The sequence below is a fragment of the Gobio gobio genome (assembly GCF_949357685.1).
Source record: "Gobio gobio genome assembly, chromosome: 4".
NCBI classification, from domain to species: Eukaryota; Metazoa; Chordata; class Actinopteri; order Cypriniformes; family Gobionidae; genus Gobio; species Gobio gobio.
In genome coordinates, this window is record NC_137100.1 from 9,195,559 (window position 1) to 9,216,638 (window position 21,080).

Below are 21,080 nucleotides of genomic sequence, written 5' to 3' on the forward strand. Positions count from 1 at the left end.
AGCATATATACATCAGAAATGACGTGCATAAGCCTGTCAGTGCAGTGTATGTACAGTATGCATTAACACACTTTGTTGGTTTTTCCAATTTCCACATATACAAACATGTAAAAATGTTACAGTAACTGATGGCAAATCTAAACTCTGGAAAAAGCTTACAACCAAGTGAACACTGTAGAAAAAAAAAAAAAAAAACCTGTGATATAAACAATTTCATCAACCTCAAATAAGGTTCATTAGTTAACATTATTTGACTACATTAGTTAACATGAGCGAATAATGAACTGCACTTATAAAGCATGTATTTATCTTTGTTAATGTTAATTTCAACATTTACTAATGCATTATTAAAATCTTGTTAACATTAGTAAATGCACTGTGAACTAACTTGAACGAACCATGAACAGCTGAATTTATATTAACTAACGTTAACAAAGATTAGCTAACGCTGAACAGAGGTGTTGTTCTTGGCTAGTTCATGTAAACTAATGCATTAACTAATGTTAACTAATACAACCTTATTGAAAAGTGTTACCACAATTTCTTTCATCAAATAGCAAAATATATGATGGCTCAGAGAGAGACAAGCCGATAAGCAAGCATTAGTCAAAGAACACAACTGCAACTGTTTATCGGCCACAGCCAACTGCAAATTCAAACAAAAGAAAGGCACTATTCATTCATTCATGCATTCATTCAATCATTCATTCATTCATTCATTCATTCATTCATTCATTCATTCATTCATTCATTCATTTTTGGTCATGCATCTTGGCAATAGAGCACAACAGTGACTGCCTACATTTCAGCAGCCTTGGTTCCAATAGTATTTTTTCCCATTAATTTTCAATAGGGATTTAATGATAATAAAAAGTATTGAACCATGAATTGAACCAATCAGCTCAGAGATTAATCCCTGGCATGGCTTGGTTCAAAAAGGGAGAGTATGGGATCTAATTGCAATCAGTATATTTATTAATAGAAGGTAACAAAACTCAGGTTTGACACACTATGGCTGCGTCTGAAACCTGGAAAATGCTACCTTCGGAGGACACATTTCAAGGCAGGAAGGCACCAAGGCACGTCCAAATCTAATGTTAGCTTCACTTCCTGTCTCCAGAGATACCTTCATCTGATCGATTTTTGAAGGCAGCATATTTGTATCCTTCGCTGCCTTTGATATCCCACAATCCTATGCTTTCCATTCTTTGACAGTTGAGCTGGAAAAAAAGATGGCGTCCGAAAATTGCGTATGCTGGTCAGTTTGTGTGTAAATGTACGTTTTTTAACAACATTTTCTACTTATGATGTCATTTCTAGCGAGAAATTACTAATGTAGTAATTAAATATGTGTTTAGTTCTCACCAAAGCTCTCTCTATTTTGCTGTAGATCATTAAACTGTTACACTGCCTAAGAAGTCTGTCCGAAATCAGTTTCGTGAGCTGCCTTCATGCTCAAACGCTGCCTTACAAGCCATAGTCTGATAAGGCAGCGAGGCAACGAGTCAGCTGACTAGGTTTTCGGACGTAGCCAAAAATGCAGGAGTGCCAAATGAGGGGTGAAACAAGGCACAGGTGGGACTGATCAATCAACCAATTAGAAACCATAGCAACTACAAAGACACAGGGACTACACAGGCAAAGAAACTAGACAATGGCCGTTTCTCAATATGTGTTCTTGTCTGTACTTGTGTTCTCGTGAAACATCATCAGTCGCTGCCCAAGTACTGTTCCAAATCAAAGTTCACATCTAGCCAAGTACAGTTCAAATCCCGGATGTGTTCTTGATCCACCCCTTTTATCGAGGATGTATCGAGAGGTGACTTGTGTGGACTTGAGACAGACAGGTATCCCAGAATGCATCTCGCACCAAACAACAAGCGTCAATAGCGGATGAGAAACCCAGCGTAATTTAAAAATACTTCTGTTATTGTCTCACTGTTACGGTTTGGCTTGGCAGGAAGACAAGGAGAGGCAGAGGAGTATCTCAAACGTAGTTTACTCAGTGTGAATACAGAAACACATACAGGGCTGGTAATGGAACAGCATAACGGTGATAACGGATAACGGTGACCGGACCAGGACAGAGTGAACAAGAGGAACTTTTATACAAACACAGATGACTGAAATAAACGAGGGGCACAGGTGACACAGATGATAACTACACACAGCTGAACATAACTAGACTAACGAGGGTAACAGAGAAAGTGGCGGGAAAGAGAACAAAGGAACATGTGACAAATGAAACCAAGAAGTACATGGAACAAAACACAACAGAGACAGACTAGACATGTGACACTCACAAAATGTAGTTTAAAGAGTTTTCCAGGTGAAAATGTAGTTGTTTAAAACTCAAATATGTGGTTTATTTATAAAGAGAGCCCCTATTTGAACATTTTATCTGGCATTTTCGGAGTTGTGAGATCCAGTCGATCAGCGGGCGCTCAGCGCTCATTAATCCGTGGAGAGCAGCCTTTCGTTGGCTAGTCCTTCTGACGTTTGCCGCCGGCTTTGATGTTTCTGTAGTGGTTAAACATGAGATATAATTTGTCTTGTGTAGAATGGGCGATCTTTAGTCTCATGAATCTATCATTTGTTCCCTGGCAAATCGTTTTGGCTGAGGGAAAAGTGAAGTTTCATAACTTTATATTTAGGTTATTTAACTTTATCGTTGTAGCCTACTAGCACTGCCTCTGTTTGTTTGACTGAATTGTTTGCTTTATTTCTTGTATAGCATCTTATACGTTTTACTTATACTTTTATAATGGCTATTATTGATCATACACAAACTGACATTTAACAAAAAGAGACTGGGTTGTGTTTTATGTCATATTTAATTTTATTACAGTGACAATCATATATATATGCACACTTATTGTCTGAGCCACATATTGATATGTTTTAAAAAAAAAATTTTTTTATGTAAACGAAAAGAGGCAGGGTTGTTTTATATTGTATATTTATATTAATTTATATTGTTTTATATTTCTTTTTTATAAATATACATGCAGTGAAGATAATCAATGTATGCGTTGCCCTACATTTGTGTTGTTATTAATATGTTTAATATTTTTTTAAATTAAAATGATAAGAGGCAGAGTGGTGTTTGCATATTTCGTTTTATTTTAGCGTAAAAAATACATACAGATATAACTGTAGTAGCCAGAGTGAGCTGAGTGACGCTATCAAGAACGCTGAGTACCTTTGCAGAATTACCGGACATGCGTCCTCGGGAGTTCGTTCTCCTGAGTCAAACTTGGCAAGTCTGAACTACCAAGGACGCAAGTCAGTATTGAGAAACGGCCAATAAGATTTTGAAAAAACAGTACAGTTCATATACAGTTCACAGACAATACTGTGTGTGAACTGCTCATCCCATGAAGCCTGGCAAATGACATAATTAAATCATAAACAATATATAACTGTAGAGTATAATAGAAAACGATTGACTTAGTCATGTATTATATGAAGTATAAAGGAGTACTTTTTAAATGGCAAAATATTAAAAAATAACAAACATAAACAATCAAATATTTTAAATAATAAACAGACAAATATTGAAGTGTAAGTTTTGATTATGTCTTTCACAGTGCTTTAAAGGGTGATTGCTACTCATCCCATTTTCTGCTGCCAATGCCATGTTAACATTTTTTCAGACTGAAAGATCCCTAGCTATGAGGGTAGTGAGTTGTTTTGAACTCATAGCAGCTGCTTTGCATACAGCCAGTAGCGTAGGCTACATGTTGTTATCTTGATATACAAAAACTGACCACAAACATAAACCAAACACAACATAACATGTAAGAAGTTATTCTGTCATTAAGCTGCTCCATCATAAAGCAGAAAACAGAAGCATAAAATGAATAAAGATTGAAACTTGCAAGGAAAATGTGTTATAACTACATAGATTGTGCTTTGCGACGTAGTAGGTCATCTTAATATTTCAATCTGTGGCCCTTCCATCTGAGAGAAATGTTCAATTTTGTAATATTTAGGAAGGCTGGATCATAAAAAAAAAAACTCCATAATAACATCAAAGATAAATTCATAAGAGCACATGGATCATCCATCAGGCCACATCCCTGCCTTTTGTTTTGTTGAAAAAGCAGTAAGGTGCTCATTGCAATACTACACATCAAGACCCTATCCGATCCCAGAATTCTTACCAATTGACCTTTGACAGGTATTGATTCCTTTGACAGTGTATTGATTGACTGATTGATTGATCGTTTGATAGATTTGAATTTAACAAATGACAAAAGAGTATAAAGAATAAGAAACTCCTAAACAGCAATGAACTCATTCACGCATGGAGTCGGTTTGTGTGTATTTGCCTCTGCTGTGCAGTAAGGTGTGGCGCTGACTCTTTAACTGTCGTTTTTCTGGCCAAACCAGAGGTCTCACAGAATGAGAATTCCCTGTGAGAGCCACAAACCACGCCCAGCACACACAGATATACACCCAAACACTTTCCCACAACTCTTTTTACCGGCTGTCATCAGGTGGTTCATTCTATGAATGAAACTATTGGTGATTACGTGCATTTTGAGTACATTTCTGTCATCTTCAAGACATGGCATGATACATATTTTTACATTCGTATTGCCAAAGCATTTTAAGCATTGCTGCATTCAAATAAAACAGTGCCAAATTAAAAAATAGGGTGCAAAGCAACATAACAGAAATGAAGAACAAAAGAACACAGAGTAAATAAAAAAGAAATATTAAAGAACAAAATGTAAGAAAAAAAAAGTAAATAAAAAGTCATTATAATAGTAATATCACGAGAAAGAGCAATAATAAATTGTGCAGGAGTCTGAGCTCTGTCTTCCTTCCCTCAGTTTATTCAGTACGGCCGGAAAGAAGAGTGCTTGCAACCCCTTCAGCCATGACTAGATTCACAACACGGCCCTGCTTTGAGAATCTTATTGTTTTTATAAATGTTTACCACACAGCACAAATAAAGCCAAAAATATGCATTAATATGTTACTTTTTTGAAGTAAAATCCTTAAATGCAATTCTCCCACTGGGAAAAAACTGAAATAATCCCTGAAACAGAAATAAAATGTCCCTAGGCGTAACATCAAATAAAACAGAGGGTTGCACTTTATTTTACAGTAGGTGTACTTACCATGTACTTACCTAACAAAGTACAGGGTAATATAAGGTAACTACATGGGTTAAGGTTAGGTTTAGGGGTAGGTTCAGGGTTAGTAGCTAGTTATTGTAATTAGTATAATAAGTACATAGTATGTACATGCGGAACTGGACTGTAAAATAAAAATGCTACCAAACAGAGAATAAAGGCTAGCTCACACTAATGACGATAACTATAATAATAATTATACTTTGTTATATTTGTATCACGCTTTTCTGGGTACTCAAAACGCTTTACACGGAAGGGGGAGTTAATGTGCAGCATCCACCTGGATGATGCGACGGCAGTCATATTGTGCCAGAACGCCCACCACACACCAGCTGATTGGTGGAGAGGAGACAGCGTGATGAAGCCAATCAGTATATGGGGATGATAGGAGGCCATGATGGACAGAGGCTAATGGGCAAATTTGGCTAGGATGCCATGGTTACACCCCTACACTTTTTCCTAAGGACATCCTGGGATTTTTTATGACCACAGAGAGTCAGGACCTCTGTTTAACGTCTCATCCAAAAGACGGGCGGGGGACGTGGGGGAGAGAAGGCGCGGAGGACGATATAACGATAAAGATATCGTTCTAAAAGCATAGCAGAGTCCACACCACAACTATAATTATAACAGCACAGAAAAACAAACAATATCGCTTTTTGATTTATATAATATGATTTTTTTTTCAGCTGATGAATGATAAATACATTGACTCCCAATCAGAATCCATCCTGCTTTAAAGAGTATGAGCATTTAAAGTTAAAGATGACAAAACTGCAGGGCACGATTAAAATAAACAATACATTATCATCTGCTGGTGTGGACGCTACACTGCAAAAAAGCAAGTAAAAGTTACTTCTTTTTTCTTTCTCTATATTATATAATACTATTGTGAACTAACTTTTCATGTAGAAATTACATTTGTTATTTCTCTAGTATTTACTTCACCACAGAAACATTTTTAGGTTATACATAAATTGGTTTGAGTAGGGTAAACTTAAATTAAACAAATGAGTTCAATCAAATACACTTTTATGAGTATTTGGAACTTTCTTTTTCTTTTGAGTTCACAAAACTGCCACATTTTATGTAATCTGAAATGTTTTGAGTTTTATGAACTTGTTTATTTTAATTTAGACAAACTTAAATTGAACTGAAACTGGGCTGGGATTTCTATTTCCCAGCATGCTTTGCCATGACACTCAAAAGGGAGAGAAAATGCTCAAATTAAGTGTTATATAATGTTTGTTTTGTGCAAGATTAATAATACAACTATTATTTTTTTTAACTGAAACATTTTGATGTAACTGATTACCTCAAATATTTAGAGTTTTGCCAACTTATTTGGGTTTATAGCGTGGGAAAAAGTTTTTCAATTATCTCAATTGCTTTAAAACTACTGATATTTATCAAATTTGTTTATATGAAAGGTTTCAAACCTAAAATGATGCCATAGTATTTAGTTAATTAGCAATTTTTATTTATTTATTTATTATTAAGACACCATTTTATATAGTTGTCTGTTCATTTTGGGGGATTTAAGATAACAAAACATAAAATAATATGTATTATTCAAACTAAAGAGGTTTTATAAAATAAAGTGATATATTTCATGAAATTATCAAATTATTTTAAAAGGAAATGCACAAAATACGCATGTCATATCATTGACCTATATACAGAATACCCGAGTAACCTACTTAATTTTCCACAATGTGCAATAGACAAGCACAACACATTGTATGAGATACTTTATTCCACAATGCAGTGCCATCGAACATCACATTGTTAGCTGAGCAATATGCTAACATCAGACTATATTAGATCCAACAGTCTTCTATTTGATGTGTAGATTTGATCACTATGTAGAGCATTTCAAAATCATTTCTGAGGTTCCAATTTAGTTAAGCAGCTGTCTACAGTATGTAGGCAATGGGCAGCAGTGCAGCTCCTAGATTTTTAAACACAGCTAATGTGCATAACATCGAAGTTGATTCATGGTTTATTGTGTTTCTTTTCAGATCACTGTCTCTGTATTGCTCATTTTCCTCAAAAGGATATTACAGGGAGTAAAGACTAATGCATCAAGGGAGAGATGAGAGATGCACAGAATCTCTCTCATATTCTCTCTTTCTCTCTTCGCTGGTCTGTGCTCAGCTTTAAATAGGTCAGAGTTTTAATGCTACATTCGGGGATAAGGAAACACTACAGTGGCCATATTTAACCCTCCCAACAGAAAAGACTGTCGCTGCTCCATTTGAACTGCACACAGATTTAGGCCACTAGCCCAGTGGCCTGATCATAAATGAGAGAGATCCGCCCCTCTAATGCTGATAACACCTCAAAAACTTCAAACAATAGATGCAGTGATAGATGGGATGTTGGACAAGATCTAATCAAATATCTTTTGGTCAATTATTTTGGCCCTTCAAAAACTGTTTTGACGTGGTTTGAAAACGCCCCACCGATTGGGGAACACCTACTAGCATTTTACAAAAAAAAATACTTGCATGATTTTGTGGTCATCTACTATCAATCAATGTTAGTTCAATGTCACACTCTCAGAAAAAAGGTACAGTGGAGGTACAATTTTGTTCCTTGGGGAACAAAACATATAACAATTGTACAAAATTGGTCCTTAGGGTACAATTATACCATAGTTTTCCTCTACTTAGAGCAGGGGTGGGCAAGTTCGGTCCTAGTGAGTCACTGTCCTGCAGAGTTTGGCTCCAACCCTGAAAGACATCTATGGAAGCTCTTATTGAGAATTAACAGAGGTTTAGATGTTGCTGCTTTATCGCAAATGTATGATCACCATTATGGTGATCAGTGTTTCATTTAGTTGGGCAGTTTGACTCTTGGCTTTTTATATGAGTTTGTGGTTTTTGTTACAGTGTTAACAAAACACACAATCTGTTCAAATCAAAAGAAGCCATAAACAAAAAATTGTCATGAAGAAAAATGTTTGACTAAACTCATCACTGACTAAAAATATTAATAAATAATATTCACCAACAATACTTTGTTGCCACAGATCAGACATTCTGAATTCTGATATTTAAATACAATCTAGGGGGAAAAAGTTTAGACGAACACAGATATCAAGAATCAGCATATGACCATTTCAACAATGGTGACATACTTAATGCTGCAATGCATGCTGGGAGCCATGGGTTTTATACTGTGGTGGCTTAATAGGGTTGGAGCTAAACTCTGTAGGACATCAGCTCTCTAGGACCGAACTTGCCTACTCCTGACAAAAATGTAGGGTACCCTTAAGGGTACCACCCCAGTGATGGCCACTTGTACCTTAAAAGGTACAATTTTGTACTCTTTTTTTTTTTTTGGAGAGTGTACCATCACCACCTACTGAACACCCACCGCATACTGAAATGCCAATCTCAACCAAAATTATGTTATGGATGAAAACTCAACATTTTATCAATAACACCTTGCTTTCTGGGGCATCTGTGTGAACCTCATATAGCAAGTGGTGTGATAGCGATCAGACAGGGATTAATCGCTTTGGTGCTAATCACTGTCTTCCAGCTGAACTTTTACTACAAATGACAAATTAGAACATATGTTTGAAATGCCACTGGCATTTTACTATTGTGCCTGTTCAATTCAGAGACATTTCGGCCAGTTCAAAGAATGGCCAGTTTTTGACCCAAGGTTGTTATCTTTAACTAAAAAAAAAAATGTGTTATCTGCAGTGGACAAAATCGACATGGGGTATGAATACTCCAGACTCCAGGTTTCTTCTCTAATGTCAGGTAAGTCCAGCGGGCTGTATTAATTTGCTCCAACCCAGTATAAAGATTTCAAAGTCTCATCATCCAAAAATGAGCCCTGGGCTAACTGACAAAAACGAGCAGTATATTCCAATATAGTTAACCCTTCACAGGCGAGGGTGATAAACATAGCTGCAAGATCCATATCCTATTTGATACAATCAATAACCATGAGAATAGAAGAAAACTGGAGGCAAATGACAATAACAAAATAAAAGTCCTAAAAAACGTGACCATTCGAATAGACACTGAAACATTTGTGACCCATGCTGGTAAAATGAGTCACAATGAGCAAATTTGCATGCGTTATTGTTATTTTCAAAATCTCTATTTGTTTAAAAAACTGATGATGAATGATGTATGATTTGTTGGAATCAGACACAAAAATGACTGAGCTAGACCTGGTGAAGTCGATAGTGTCAGCAAAGTCAATTTTGAGAAAAATCGAGATAAAGTTTTCTGAAGGTTCCAAAACAATGTCACTTAGCAACCATACCTTAAAATCCCTGGTAATAACACCAAATTTGGTACACTCCAAGTCAAAAACAAATACCTATATGAAAAATATACATTCAGCTTTTTTTCTCCATGATACCTTAATTGTTTGATTAACATTAAGGAAACAGACAGCCTATAAATTAAGACCTACTGTACCGCAGAGATCTAATAGGCTATAATTTTCACACATCAGATGTTTTTCCCCAACAGTTAACCAAACGTTCACTTAAGACATAACAGATAATGTTTGCATGAATAATCGCCAGATATATATAAAAAACTGTAATTCTGTCTGTATATGTATGTATACGCTTGGGATCTGTCAGTCAGCGCAAGTAAGATCGTTTTATTTACATCAACAAGAGTTTGAAAATCACATTTCACTATAGTTCAGACTTATGTCATCGAGAATTAGCTATGAATATTCACAATTGGAATGCTGCTCTTTAAAATGATACCAAACTTGTGCTGAGGGGAAGTGCTGTCGAGAAGTGATCAGAGAAAAAAATGTCATGGACAAAGGAAAGGTACTCCTCTCAGAAAACGTACAAATAAAGTATCCGGAGCATTTGGGTCGCGAGACGAGGGCTTAATGAATGTAGCTGTCGTAGATAAAGAATTTTTTCTTTCTGAATATTTTGGTCACTTCTTGAATGTTTTGTTTTTTGTTTGTTTTAAATGTTGTAATTCATGAATACTTGTTTGAGAATTGTATATTTGCTTTGAATTATAGTCTATAGCAATAGTGACACCTACAGGAGAAAATGAGTAACATAAGACGTACCAGTCATGTGATTTGATAAGAATGAACACGGAAAAAACATGAGGTGTTGCGCACACGAATTGAGAGCTGCGAAGATTGAAAAGACTGTTTGATAATAAGATGTCTCCTAATGTCTCCTGAATCCTGATTGGAAAGCACACGGTACGTTGTTTATATCTTGGTTATTGTTTGTTTATAATTTAAGGTACTATGTGTATTTATTTCAGTTTAATAAGCTATGGGCTTAATCGAACAACGTCATGGAAAAACAATTTCATCACGAATTTGATTGTAATTTTATTTATTTTCAGTTTTTTCACGGTGTCCATTTGATGTGTCTGATGTTGATTGTCCTGAAGACATTAAATATTGAAGACATCTAAGGCATCAGTTGAAGCGTGGTTTTTCTGGTCTGGAGAAAACATTCAGGAGCCGTTATAGTGAAAAAACGTGTATTCACAACCCCTTGGAAGAGTGCAAGAGTTCATCATGGAAAAGGAAAGATCGTTGCCAGTCCTTGATGTGAAGAGTCAACGCCGGTGGAAAAATGTTGCCATTGGTGGAAGTGAAGACGTCGCCATTCAAGTAACCTACGCGATTTCGTTGCATTGAAACTCCATTGCGTTTCACGTGTCTGCATTCCTTGCCGCGCAGAAAAGCAACGCAAGAATATAGTGCTGCAGTGACGACTGATAGCCACAAGGCGGCAACGTTGCGACGTGTTGGACAATTCAGTTGTCTATAAGAGTTGCTATCTTTGGATTTACAGGTCAGACTGTATCTTTTCAGTTTGAAATCTCATTTCTTGGTGGATGTTGCCTTAACATTTATTCTAGTTTAAATTGTATGCAAATAGTTGACACAAATATTTGCATTTGATACTTTTCTAAGTTGATAGAAGAGTGTAACTTGTTTAATAATTGACATTTTGCAATTTCCACATGGTATTACAGCTTGTTATCAGGGTTTAAAGCTGAATAATAGTGTGGTGTAAAGCAAATTATCAACATGGATCAAAATAGATCAGAGAGTTATGTCTTAGACCACGTGATTCAAGCTCTTGAAGATGAAAAGGCACAATTAGAGGGGAAATTAGAAACTGAAATTGATGTCTTAGACAGACAAAACTATGAGGAACGCTTAGCTGAAATTAATGCAGATCTGGAAGTTAATAAGACGAGACTCCAGGAACCATCATCACGAGTTGAGCAAGAAGTTAGGCGATCAGAAAGAGAAAGGCGTCCAACAGAAAAAATGCTTGAGTTGAGACGTGACGAGTTAGCAAAGAAAGAACGGAAGTTTATGTTCACATACTTAAACTTTAAAGCCGAAGCTCAGTTAATCCGATCTCAACTGAAAGAAGAGTGCTCTAAAAATGCGTTAGATGACATGATGGTAACGGCAGAGAAACGTGAAGCAGAGTTAAAACAAATATATGAGAGTATCCGTGCATTGAACGTCCCATCTCAAGATATCAGAAGGAGAATGGATAGCTGTACTTCAGTTACTAGTGAAATAACTGCACTACTGAAAAGACGTTGCGCAGAAGTTGGCACTAAGGAGTTTGATGCTGAAGCTGTAAAAGAAACACTCGTCCAGTTATTGCAAAGAGATGACGCCAGGTCAATTTATGGATCAACTGTGTCGAGAGCTGAAAGAGATAGTCAGCATGGAAGTCATATGTCAGTAAAAAGGGCGGAAGCAGCGGCACGCTTAGCTGCAAAGCGTGCTGAACTAAAGAGAGAAAAAGAAATCTCAGCTCAAAGAAAAGAGGTGCTAGCCCAACAAGAGAGGTTGAAAATGCTGGAGGAGCAAAGGGATTTTGAAGTCATGGAAGCTGAATACATTGTGTATGCAGAAGAGGAATCAAGATTGAATGCTGAAATAGGAGATAGTAAAGAAAGAAGCACTTTGCCTCCACATCAGCATCTACTGCAGCACAATTACCCTTCATGCGCCAAGGTTTCCCCAGAAACTTTAGCTCAACCTTGCTCTGAAAATGAGCTAGAGAAAAGAGTAGATGAGGTCTTGTTAGTGAAAGCACTAAAAGAATCCCTGGCAATGACTAAACTTCCAGCTCCAGAGCCATTCACGTTTACAGGTGATCCACTCAAGTTCACTGAATGGCGCACTTGCTTTAAAGCTTTGATCGAAACGAACTGTACAACTCCCGCACATAGGCTGTTCTATCTGAAAAGGTACATAAGTGGAGATGCGCTTAGTGTACTAGAGGGAACATTTTATAGGAGTGATGAGGATGCATACATGCAAGCTTGGGATGCCCTGAACAAACGTTATGGGCACCCCTTTGTAGTTCAAAGGGCATTTAGGGCAAAGTTGAGTAACTGGCCAAATATTGGACCTAAAGAATCACTGAAATTAAGGGAATTTAGTGATTTTCTCGTCTCTTGCAAAAATGCAATGCCTCATGTACATGGTTTGGGGGTTTTGGACGATTGTGAAGAAAACCAGAAATTGCTGCAGAAACTTCCTGACTGGATAACAACTCGCTGGAATAGGTATGTCACGAAAGCACTAGATGAAGAGAAGCCATACCCAAATTTCACTGAGTTTTCAGACTTTGTGGCAGAGGAGGCACGTATTGCATGTAATCCTGTTTCCTCACTCCTTGCTTTAAAACATGCGGATGAAAAGCCTGGGAAGGAGCAGAAACGTCTCAAGGCCAGCGCTCTGGTGCAAAATGTTAAACCCATTGCAAAGAGCTTGAGTGCATTGGAAAGAGAGAAAGGCTCCAAACCCAGCCCTTTTTCCAATCAGGATAAGAGACAAATAGAATGTGTCTGCTGTCAGCAAAATCACTTTATATACAAATGTGAAAAGTTTGCAGCTATGCCTCTTGAGGAGAAGAAAAAGTTTGTCATCAACAACAAGATGTGCTTTGGTTGCCTCAGAATCGGTCATATCTCCAAAAACTGTAAAAAGCGAGCTACTTGCAACATTTGTAGGCAGAGTCACCCCTCTCCTTTTCATGAAGAACGCTCTCAAGGAGTAAAACCAGAAGCTTCACCTGAGGAAAGGGCTTCCACTAGTTTATGCAGTGTGGAGATAGACAATGGCAATCATACTTCGATGATCGTTCCAGTGTGGCTCTCTTGTGCAACAAAGGACAGCCCGGAAATTCTATCCTACGCATTACTGGACACGCAGAGCAGTAATACATTTATCAATCAGGACATCTGTGACAAACTGCAAGCAAACAAAGAATCTGTTAAATTAAAACTGTCCACAATGACTGATAGAGCTTCGATTGAGAATTGTCAGAGAGCAATTGGGTTAAGAGTGAGAGGTTATAATCTGCAAGAGTACATTGAGTTGCCATCCGTATACACTCGAGAATACATTCCCTTGGAACGAGATAGCATTCCTACTTGCAAAAAGGCTCAGAGATGGATTCACCTGCTCAGTGTTGCAGACAAGATGCCAGATTTGTTGGATTGTCCTGTAGGGCTTCTAATTGGCTATGATTGTCCAAGGGCTCTGAAACCAACCCAAGTGATATCAGGGAAGGATCACGAACCATACGCAGTCAAGACGGACTTAGGCTGGAGTATAGTGGGATCCATAACACCCAATACTTGCTCTAGAAATGTAGTGGGCTTCTGTCATCGCATTTCTGTGAAGGAACTCCCAGCCATAACGCCTGCCTCTGTAATCAGGGCGTTAGAAGCAGACTTTCGGGATACAGACTCAAGAGAAAAGACAATATCTCAGGAAGACATTCAGTTTCTTCAACATTTGGATGAAAAAACTCAACACAACAGAGAAGGACATGTGGAAATGCCCTTGCCTTTCAGAGAACATCCTCAATTACCGAACAATAAGCAGCTTGCTACGGTTCGATTGAAACATTTGAAAAGAAAACTGGAGAGAAATCCCAAGTACAGAGAGGACTATGTGAGATTTATGGAAAGTGTCTTTAGAGATGGGGATGCAGAGGAAGCAGAGGCCACACCAAAGGAAGGCAATACATGGTACATTCCGCACCACGGGGTGTATCATCCCAGGAAGCCAGAAAAAATAAGAGTGGTATTTGACTGCTCAGCCAAATTTGAAGGTACGTCTCTTAATGACCACTTACTCACAGGTCCAGACTTAACAAATGCTCTGACTGGAGTGTTGTGTAGATTTCGTGAGCATCAGATTGCGATTGTTTGCGACGTGGAGAAGATGTTTCACCGCTTTCATGTCAGTCCAGATGATCGTGATTTCTTGAGATTCCTATGGTGGGAAGAAGGGAACACCGAAAAGGAACCCAAGGAATACCGCATGCGAGTACATATTTTTGGAGCGTCATCTTCTCCGGGTTGTGCGAACTACGGCATGAAATATCTTGCCAGCAAATATGAAAAGGACTTCCCACTGGCAGCAAGCTTCATTCGCAAAAATTTCTACGTGGATGATGGACTTGTTAGTGTTGATTCCATCGAGAAGGCCAACAAGTTGGTTAGTGAAGCGCAAGAAGTCTTGGCAAAAGGAAAACTGCGTTTGCACAAGTTTGTGTCCAATGTCAGAGAAGTCTTGAGTGCAGTTTCAGAGAGCGAACGTGCCAGTGTTGTGAAGGATGTAGATCTGAACTACAATGAGCTTCCAATGCAGAGTGTACTGGGAGTAAAGTGGAATACAGAGACTGATACGTTCTCATTCAAAGTTGACCTTCCTGAAAGAGCTGCCATTCGGCGAGGAATTCTGTCAGTAGTTGCAAGTGTGTACGACCCATTAGGTTTTATTGCTCCCTATGTCTTGATTGGGAAAAGAGTGCTCCAAGAGATGTGCAAACAAGGGGTAGGATGGGATGAACCTCTTCCCTCTGATCTGAAGCCAAAGTGGGATACATGGCTCCATGACTTGGAGAATCTCCAAAGGGTTCAAATACCAAGATGCTTCATTCCTGAAAATATGGGCAGAATCCAGAAAATAGAATTGCATCATTTTTCAGATGCCAGCAGTGAGGGTTATGGGCAGTGTTCATACATTAGGGTTGTGGCTGATGAACAGGTGCATTGTGCGCTGGTTATGGGTAAGGCTAGAGTAGCGCCTACGAAGGTTTTCAGCATACCACGTCTTGAGCTGACCGCAGCCACTGTTTCTGCGGCAGTAAGTCATGTTCTTAGAGAAGAGCTTGATCTGAAGGTAAATGAGGAGTTTTTCTGGACTGATTCCCAAGTAGTCCTGGGGTATATCAAGAATGAAGCCCGGCGTTTTCATGTCTTTGTAGCTAATCGTGTCCAGAAGATTAGAGACTCTACGGATCCAAGACAATGGTTCTATGTGGAAACAAGTCAAAATCCTGCAGACTGCGCGTCTAGGGGTCTCAAGGTGGCAGACCTGATGGACTCAAGTTGGTTGATAGGTCCCAAGTTCTTATGGGAACGAGAGATTATCACTCATGAAAATCCCCCAGAGCTTCTTGTAGGTGACCCTGAGGTTAAGGTCTTGAAAATAGATGCTTGTGTAAGAAGCAGCTTTCTTGAAAGACTGTCAAGATTCTCAGATTGGAATACAGCCCTCAATACGATTGCAAGGATCAAAAGACTGGTAAACAGAGACAGTTCAGGGTTCATTAGTGTAGAGGAGAGAGAGAGAGCAGCTCTTGTGCTCATCAGAGCAGCACAAAGAGAAGCCTTCGAAGAAGAACTGAAATGGCTCAGTCAAAACCCTGCTAAGCTGCCAAAGAATAACAAGTTATACCAACTTGATCCTATCCTCCAGAATGAACTGCTCAGAGTTGGTGGACGCTTAAGAAAATCTAATGCAGCATTTGAGGTGAAACATCCGGTAATTCTTCCTAAGGAAAGCATTGTCACACAACTGATACTTGACCATTGTCACAAGAAAACTCAACATCAAGGCCGAGGTCAGACCTTGAATGAACTCAGAGCCAGTGGATATTGGATATTAGGTGCAAGCAATGTAGTGGCCAAGTACATCAAAAATTGTGTTACTTGCAGAAAACTGCGTAGACCAGTTGAAGAACAACGAATGGCTGACCTTCCAGCTGACAGAGTGGAACCCTCACCCCCATTCTCTTATTCTGGCATTGACTGTTTCGGGCCCTTCTACACAAAACAAGGTCGAAAGGAATTCAAAAGGTATGGTCTGTTGTTTACGTGCTTAAGCTCCAGGGCTGTACATTTAGAAATGTTAGAGGATCTCACTACCGATGCATTTCTGAATGCTCTAAGATGTTTCATAGCAATCAGAGGAGCCGTTCGACAGATTAGATCCGACCAAGGCACGAATTTCGTGGGGGCGAAGAATGAGCTGGAGAAAGGTTTGAAGGATCTGGACCAAGAGAGGATCTCTACCTATCTTGCAAGTAAACAATGTGACTTCCTTATGAATGTTCCTGAAGCAAGCCACATGGGAGGCGTGTGGGAACGCCAAATAAGGACCGTTAGGAGTGTAATGAACACTGTTCTGGCACAAGCTAAAGGAAGACTAGATGACAGCTCATTAAGGACATTTTTCTACGAGGCAATGTCAATTGTAAATAGTCGTCCGCTTACCACTAACACAATAAATGACCCAAAGAGTGTTGAGCCCTTGACGCCTAATCATCTGCTCACAATGAAGACATCAGTGCCTCTTCCTCCTCCAGGCAAATTTGTCCGTGAAGATCTGTACGCTAGGAAAAGGTGGAGAAGAGTACAGTACTTGTCGGAGCAGTTTTGGAGCAGATGGCGCAAAGAATACCTGGCCAACATAAGCCTCAGACAGCAGTGGCACATGCCTAGAAGAAATGTTCACGTTGAAGATGTAGTAATTGTCAAAGAGGACAATGTTCCCAGAAATGAATGGAGGCTAGCTAGAGTCGTGGAGACAAGTGCAGATGATGATGGGCTTGTGCGAAAGGTTAAACTCCAAATGGGACAAAGTAAGTTAGGAAAAAAGGGAGAGCGATTGACACAAATGTCCCTTTTGGAGCGTCCAATCCAAAAGGTAGTAGTAATAGTTGAGAAAAACAACTAAACTTATGAGAGTAACCACAAAATGGGGTTAGACAAATTAGTCTTGACATCTAAAATAGTGTCCAAATAAAAGTTAAGTAACACTGATTGTGAAAGTGTTGAAAGATAAATGAAAGTTAAGTAACAGCTTAAAGGAAAATTACAGGCTTTATTGAGTTTATCAAAATATTGCTGAATGCTGACATAAATCCTTGTAATTTTGGTGGCAGTGTAGCTGTCGTAGATAAAGAATTTTTTCTTTCTGAATATTTTGGTCACTTCTTGAATGTTTTGTTTTTTGTTTGTTTTAAATGTTGTAATTCATGAATACTTGTTTGAGAATTGTATATTTGCTTTGAATTATAGTCTATAGCAATAGTGACACCTACAGGAGAAAATGAGTAACATAAGACGTACCAGTCATGTGATTTGATAAGAATGAACACGGAAAAAACATGAGGTGTTGCGCACACGAATTGAGAGCTGCGAAGATTGAAAAGACTGTTTGATAATAAGATGTCTCCTAATGTCTCCTGAATCCTGATTGGAAAGCACACGGTACGTTGTTTATATCTTGGTTATTGTTTGTTTATAATTTAAGGTACTATGTGTATTTATTTCAGTTTAATAAGCTATGGGCTTAATCGAACAACGTCATGGAAAAACAATTTCATCACGAATTTGATTGTAATTTTATTTATTTTCAGTTTTTTCACGGTGTCCATTTGATGTGTCTGATGTTGATTGTCCTGAAGACATTAAATATTGAAGACATCTAAGGCATCAGTTGAAGCGTGGTTTTTCTGGTCTGGAGAAAACATTCAGGAGCCGTTATAATGAACCTCAAATTCAACCAAAATGGAAATTTTTCACTTTTGCCTCTAGCTCGTAATTAGCCCGTGCACATTCCGATTCCTTTTAGACAACTTTAGAGACATTCACATTTTTATGAATCCTTTAAATTCATCAGATTCATGGGCTGATTTAATTTATAGTAAAATCACTTTTAAAACTTAATTTTAGATTATAATGGTGTCATTATGTAAATCAGAACTACTGTGACAGCACACACAGCGTGAAAACACATTAAATGTTACACAGTTATAATAATTTGTTTGATGCACACACATTGGGAAAATTATTTTACTTTTATTAATCTGGAATTCATTTATAACAAAATTTTGTCTTTATAAAAGGTCTTTTTAAGGGTTATCCATTATTTATTACAGATCAATCATTCATAATCCCGCTAAAGGTTATTTGCAAAAGGGTTTAATTAATAGGCTGTCTATCTATCTGTTGATATGGTACATATTTAATATTGTGCACTGTCTGCCCGAGCGTACATGTATACTTAATATACAAATAGACCAGATGACACTGAACATACAGCCTGCAGCATCCCACCAGACTGACTGCCCTTTATGACGCCTCAAAAGTCATTACCCTTTCTCTGAAGGTCAGTGAGAAAATGAGGAACCACCTATCGTTCTCTCTTTATCTCTCGCTCATATTTGAGAATGGGGAACGAGTTAATCTCCTCCACTTCCCCTCACTTTAAATATTAAGAGAGCAACTAAAGTATCCTATTATGCTCATAAAACATGCAACAGATTTGGAAATATATAAACACACATTCAAATCCATTTTATAACCAATTTGTCTAAGACTAACAGCATTGCTTCACACAGCTTGTTGTAATTGTCAATTAATAATGACATCTAAACCATATTTAAGATTAAAATTTCAAGGTTTCTGTCTTGAAACCTTTCCATCCCAGAATGAAAACCAATAGGTAGGTGAAACCTAAAGCAATGCTGACAAATTAGTAACATCCTGTAATGTCAACGACATTTTAACAAAATTTTTTAGTCATTTGTACACTAAACAAAAAAAGTGTATTGGATTAACATGATTTAATTGTGTACATTGGTCCCACATGAATCAATTAAGTTAAACAAACATAATTTGTTCATGTAACTTCAACATCATGGAATGAATACATTTTAAGTGACCCAATCAAGTAGTCTCAAGGTTAATTTTATATCGCTCTCATGATTCAGGCATTCAATTTCATATATTTATTCACTTCAATTTAATATATTTTAATGTTACACAACTGAATTATAATACTGCACTAGCTAGTTGATAGACTTTTAGCCAGCAATAGCACACATTAGCATCTTAAATGCTAAGCATTAAAAAATCCTTCAGCAAAGCCGTTATGACATTAGTTGTTTTAGTCCGCAGCAAATGCTCCACTCTTCTCCACAATGGTAACCCACTGTAATTTAAATGGTTCTAATAATTCCAACATAATTGAATATTAAACACTATTAAACACAATCAAGTCTCTCCCTTTGTCATCTTGCTCAAAAATACATAAAATAACACTTTTAAATATAAAATAACAACACTTAGGGCCCTATTTTAACGATCTGAAACGCAAGTGTCAAAGCGCGAAGCGCAAGTAACTTTGTGGGCGGGTCTCGGCGCTGTTGCTATTTTCCTTGCGGGATAAATGGCTCTTGCGCCCGGCGCAAATCTAAAATGGGTTGGTCTGAAGGAGCTTCATTATTCATAGGTGTGGTTTGGGCGTAACGTGAATAAACCAATCCGAGCGTCATCCAACATTCCCTTTAAAAGCAGGTGCGCAAGTTCCATTATGGATTGCTATTATTATGGCGTATTTACCAGGCGCACGCCAGGAGCGGTTCACAGCCGAGGAGACTGATGTTCTTGTAAGAGCAGTGAAAGACAAAGAAGTGAAGTTGTAATGTTGTACATTATGGTAAAGGTGATTTCACAGTCTTTTTTTTTTCAGTCTTTCAGTTTTTCAGTCGATTTTTTTTCCTGGTTCTTGACGGACAAACCAATTTGTCAGATGTCCTTATATACATATATGTCTTGCCACTATTGGGCAAACAGGTCTTATCCTTAATTATTACAATTAGCCTGAATCATTTGTAAGCTAGATTTATGCCTATTTTTTCACATCTTCGTGGCACACCACAATGATTTCCGTCATCTCATGTGTTAATATTTTTTTAGTGTAACAATTTATGATTTGCAAAAATAACTGTTGCATCTGTGTAGGTTACATGAGCAAAGTGTATGCGCGTTGTGCACGCTATACATTATGGTCAAGCATGCGCCCTTAAAATAGCATAATGAACAACGCGCAACGCGCCACTGACTTTAGACTAGGTTTTTTCTGGTCAGTGGCGCAATTGTTTAATGGAACAGCAAAATAGCACCAGGGATTGTTTGCGCCGGAACACGCCTCCTTTTTTGCGCTGAACCGCCCAGGTAGCGCAAGTTCATTCACTAGTTTAGCGACGTGCTTCTGTGGAGGGAAAAGCGCGCTTTGCGGGGGTGCAAAATAGGAATGACACATGCGTCGGTGTACAAAGTCAATTGCGCTGGGTGCAAGATAGGGCCCTTACTCTCTCTTGATTTAGCCATATGCAAAGCATGCTGGGAACTAACAAGTCCCACCCAGTTTCAGTTAATGCAACACAAATCTCAACACAAACGGGTTAAGTAAACTTCAATTTGACTTATATTTAAGTGGATTGAACACAATCAAATTAAGTTAGGACAAAATGTATAGCAATTGTGTAGCTTTAGCTAATTTTAACTAAGCAATTTTTTTTCAGTCTAATTTCTTTGCGAATTCAGTGGTGAAGCAGAACTGTAAAACCACTACTTGTCTCTAGATCTGTTCAACATAAGTATCTTGAAAGTGCTTTGACTGCAAAAGCCAAATCTTTATCAAAACAAGGAACACTTCTTAGTAATCTTTACCATGATTTTATAATATATAACAAATAAAATGTTAGCACTAAAGCACTAAACAGTCAATAAATAATATTGCACAAATATCTCACTATAGAAATAATTAAATTAC

At 38.0% G+C, this 21,080-nt stretch overlaps 2 protein-coding genes across 2 annotated transcripts in view; one reads left to right on the forward strand and one right to left on the reverse strand.

Annotated features, from left to right (window-relative positions):
- The window catches only part of LOC307124699 (serine/threonine-protein kinase PAK 3), a 75,317-nt gene that overhangs the window by 36,792 nt on the left and 17,445 nt on the right, over window positions 1-21,080 (reverse strand). The gene's annotated exons all lie outside the window — the stretch shown is intronic.
- Window positions 10,241-17,192, forward strand: LOC307124806 (uncharacterized protein; the record flags this gene model as incomplete). The annotated part of the gene is made up of 2 exons (XM_079814254.1): window positions 10,241-10,364; window positions 10,514-17,192. The coding sequence occupies exon 2, from the start codon at window positions 11,211-11,213 to the stop codon at window positions 17,190-17,192; it is 5,982 nt and encodes a 1,993-aa protein (XP_079670380.1). The 5' UTR covers window positions 10,241-10,364; window positions 10,514-11,210.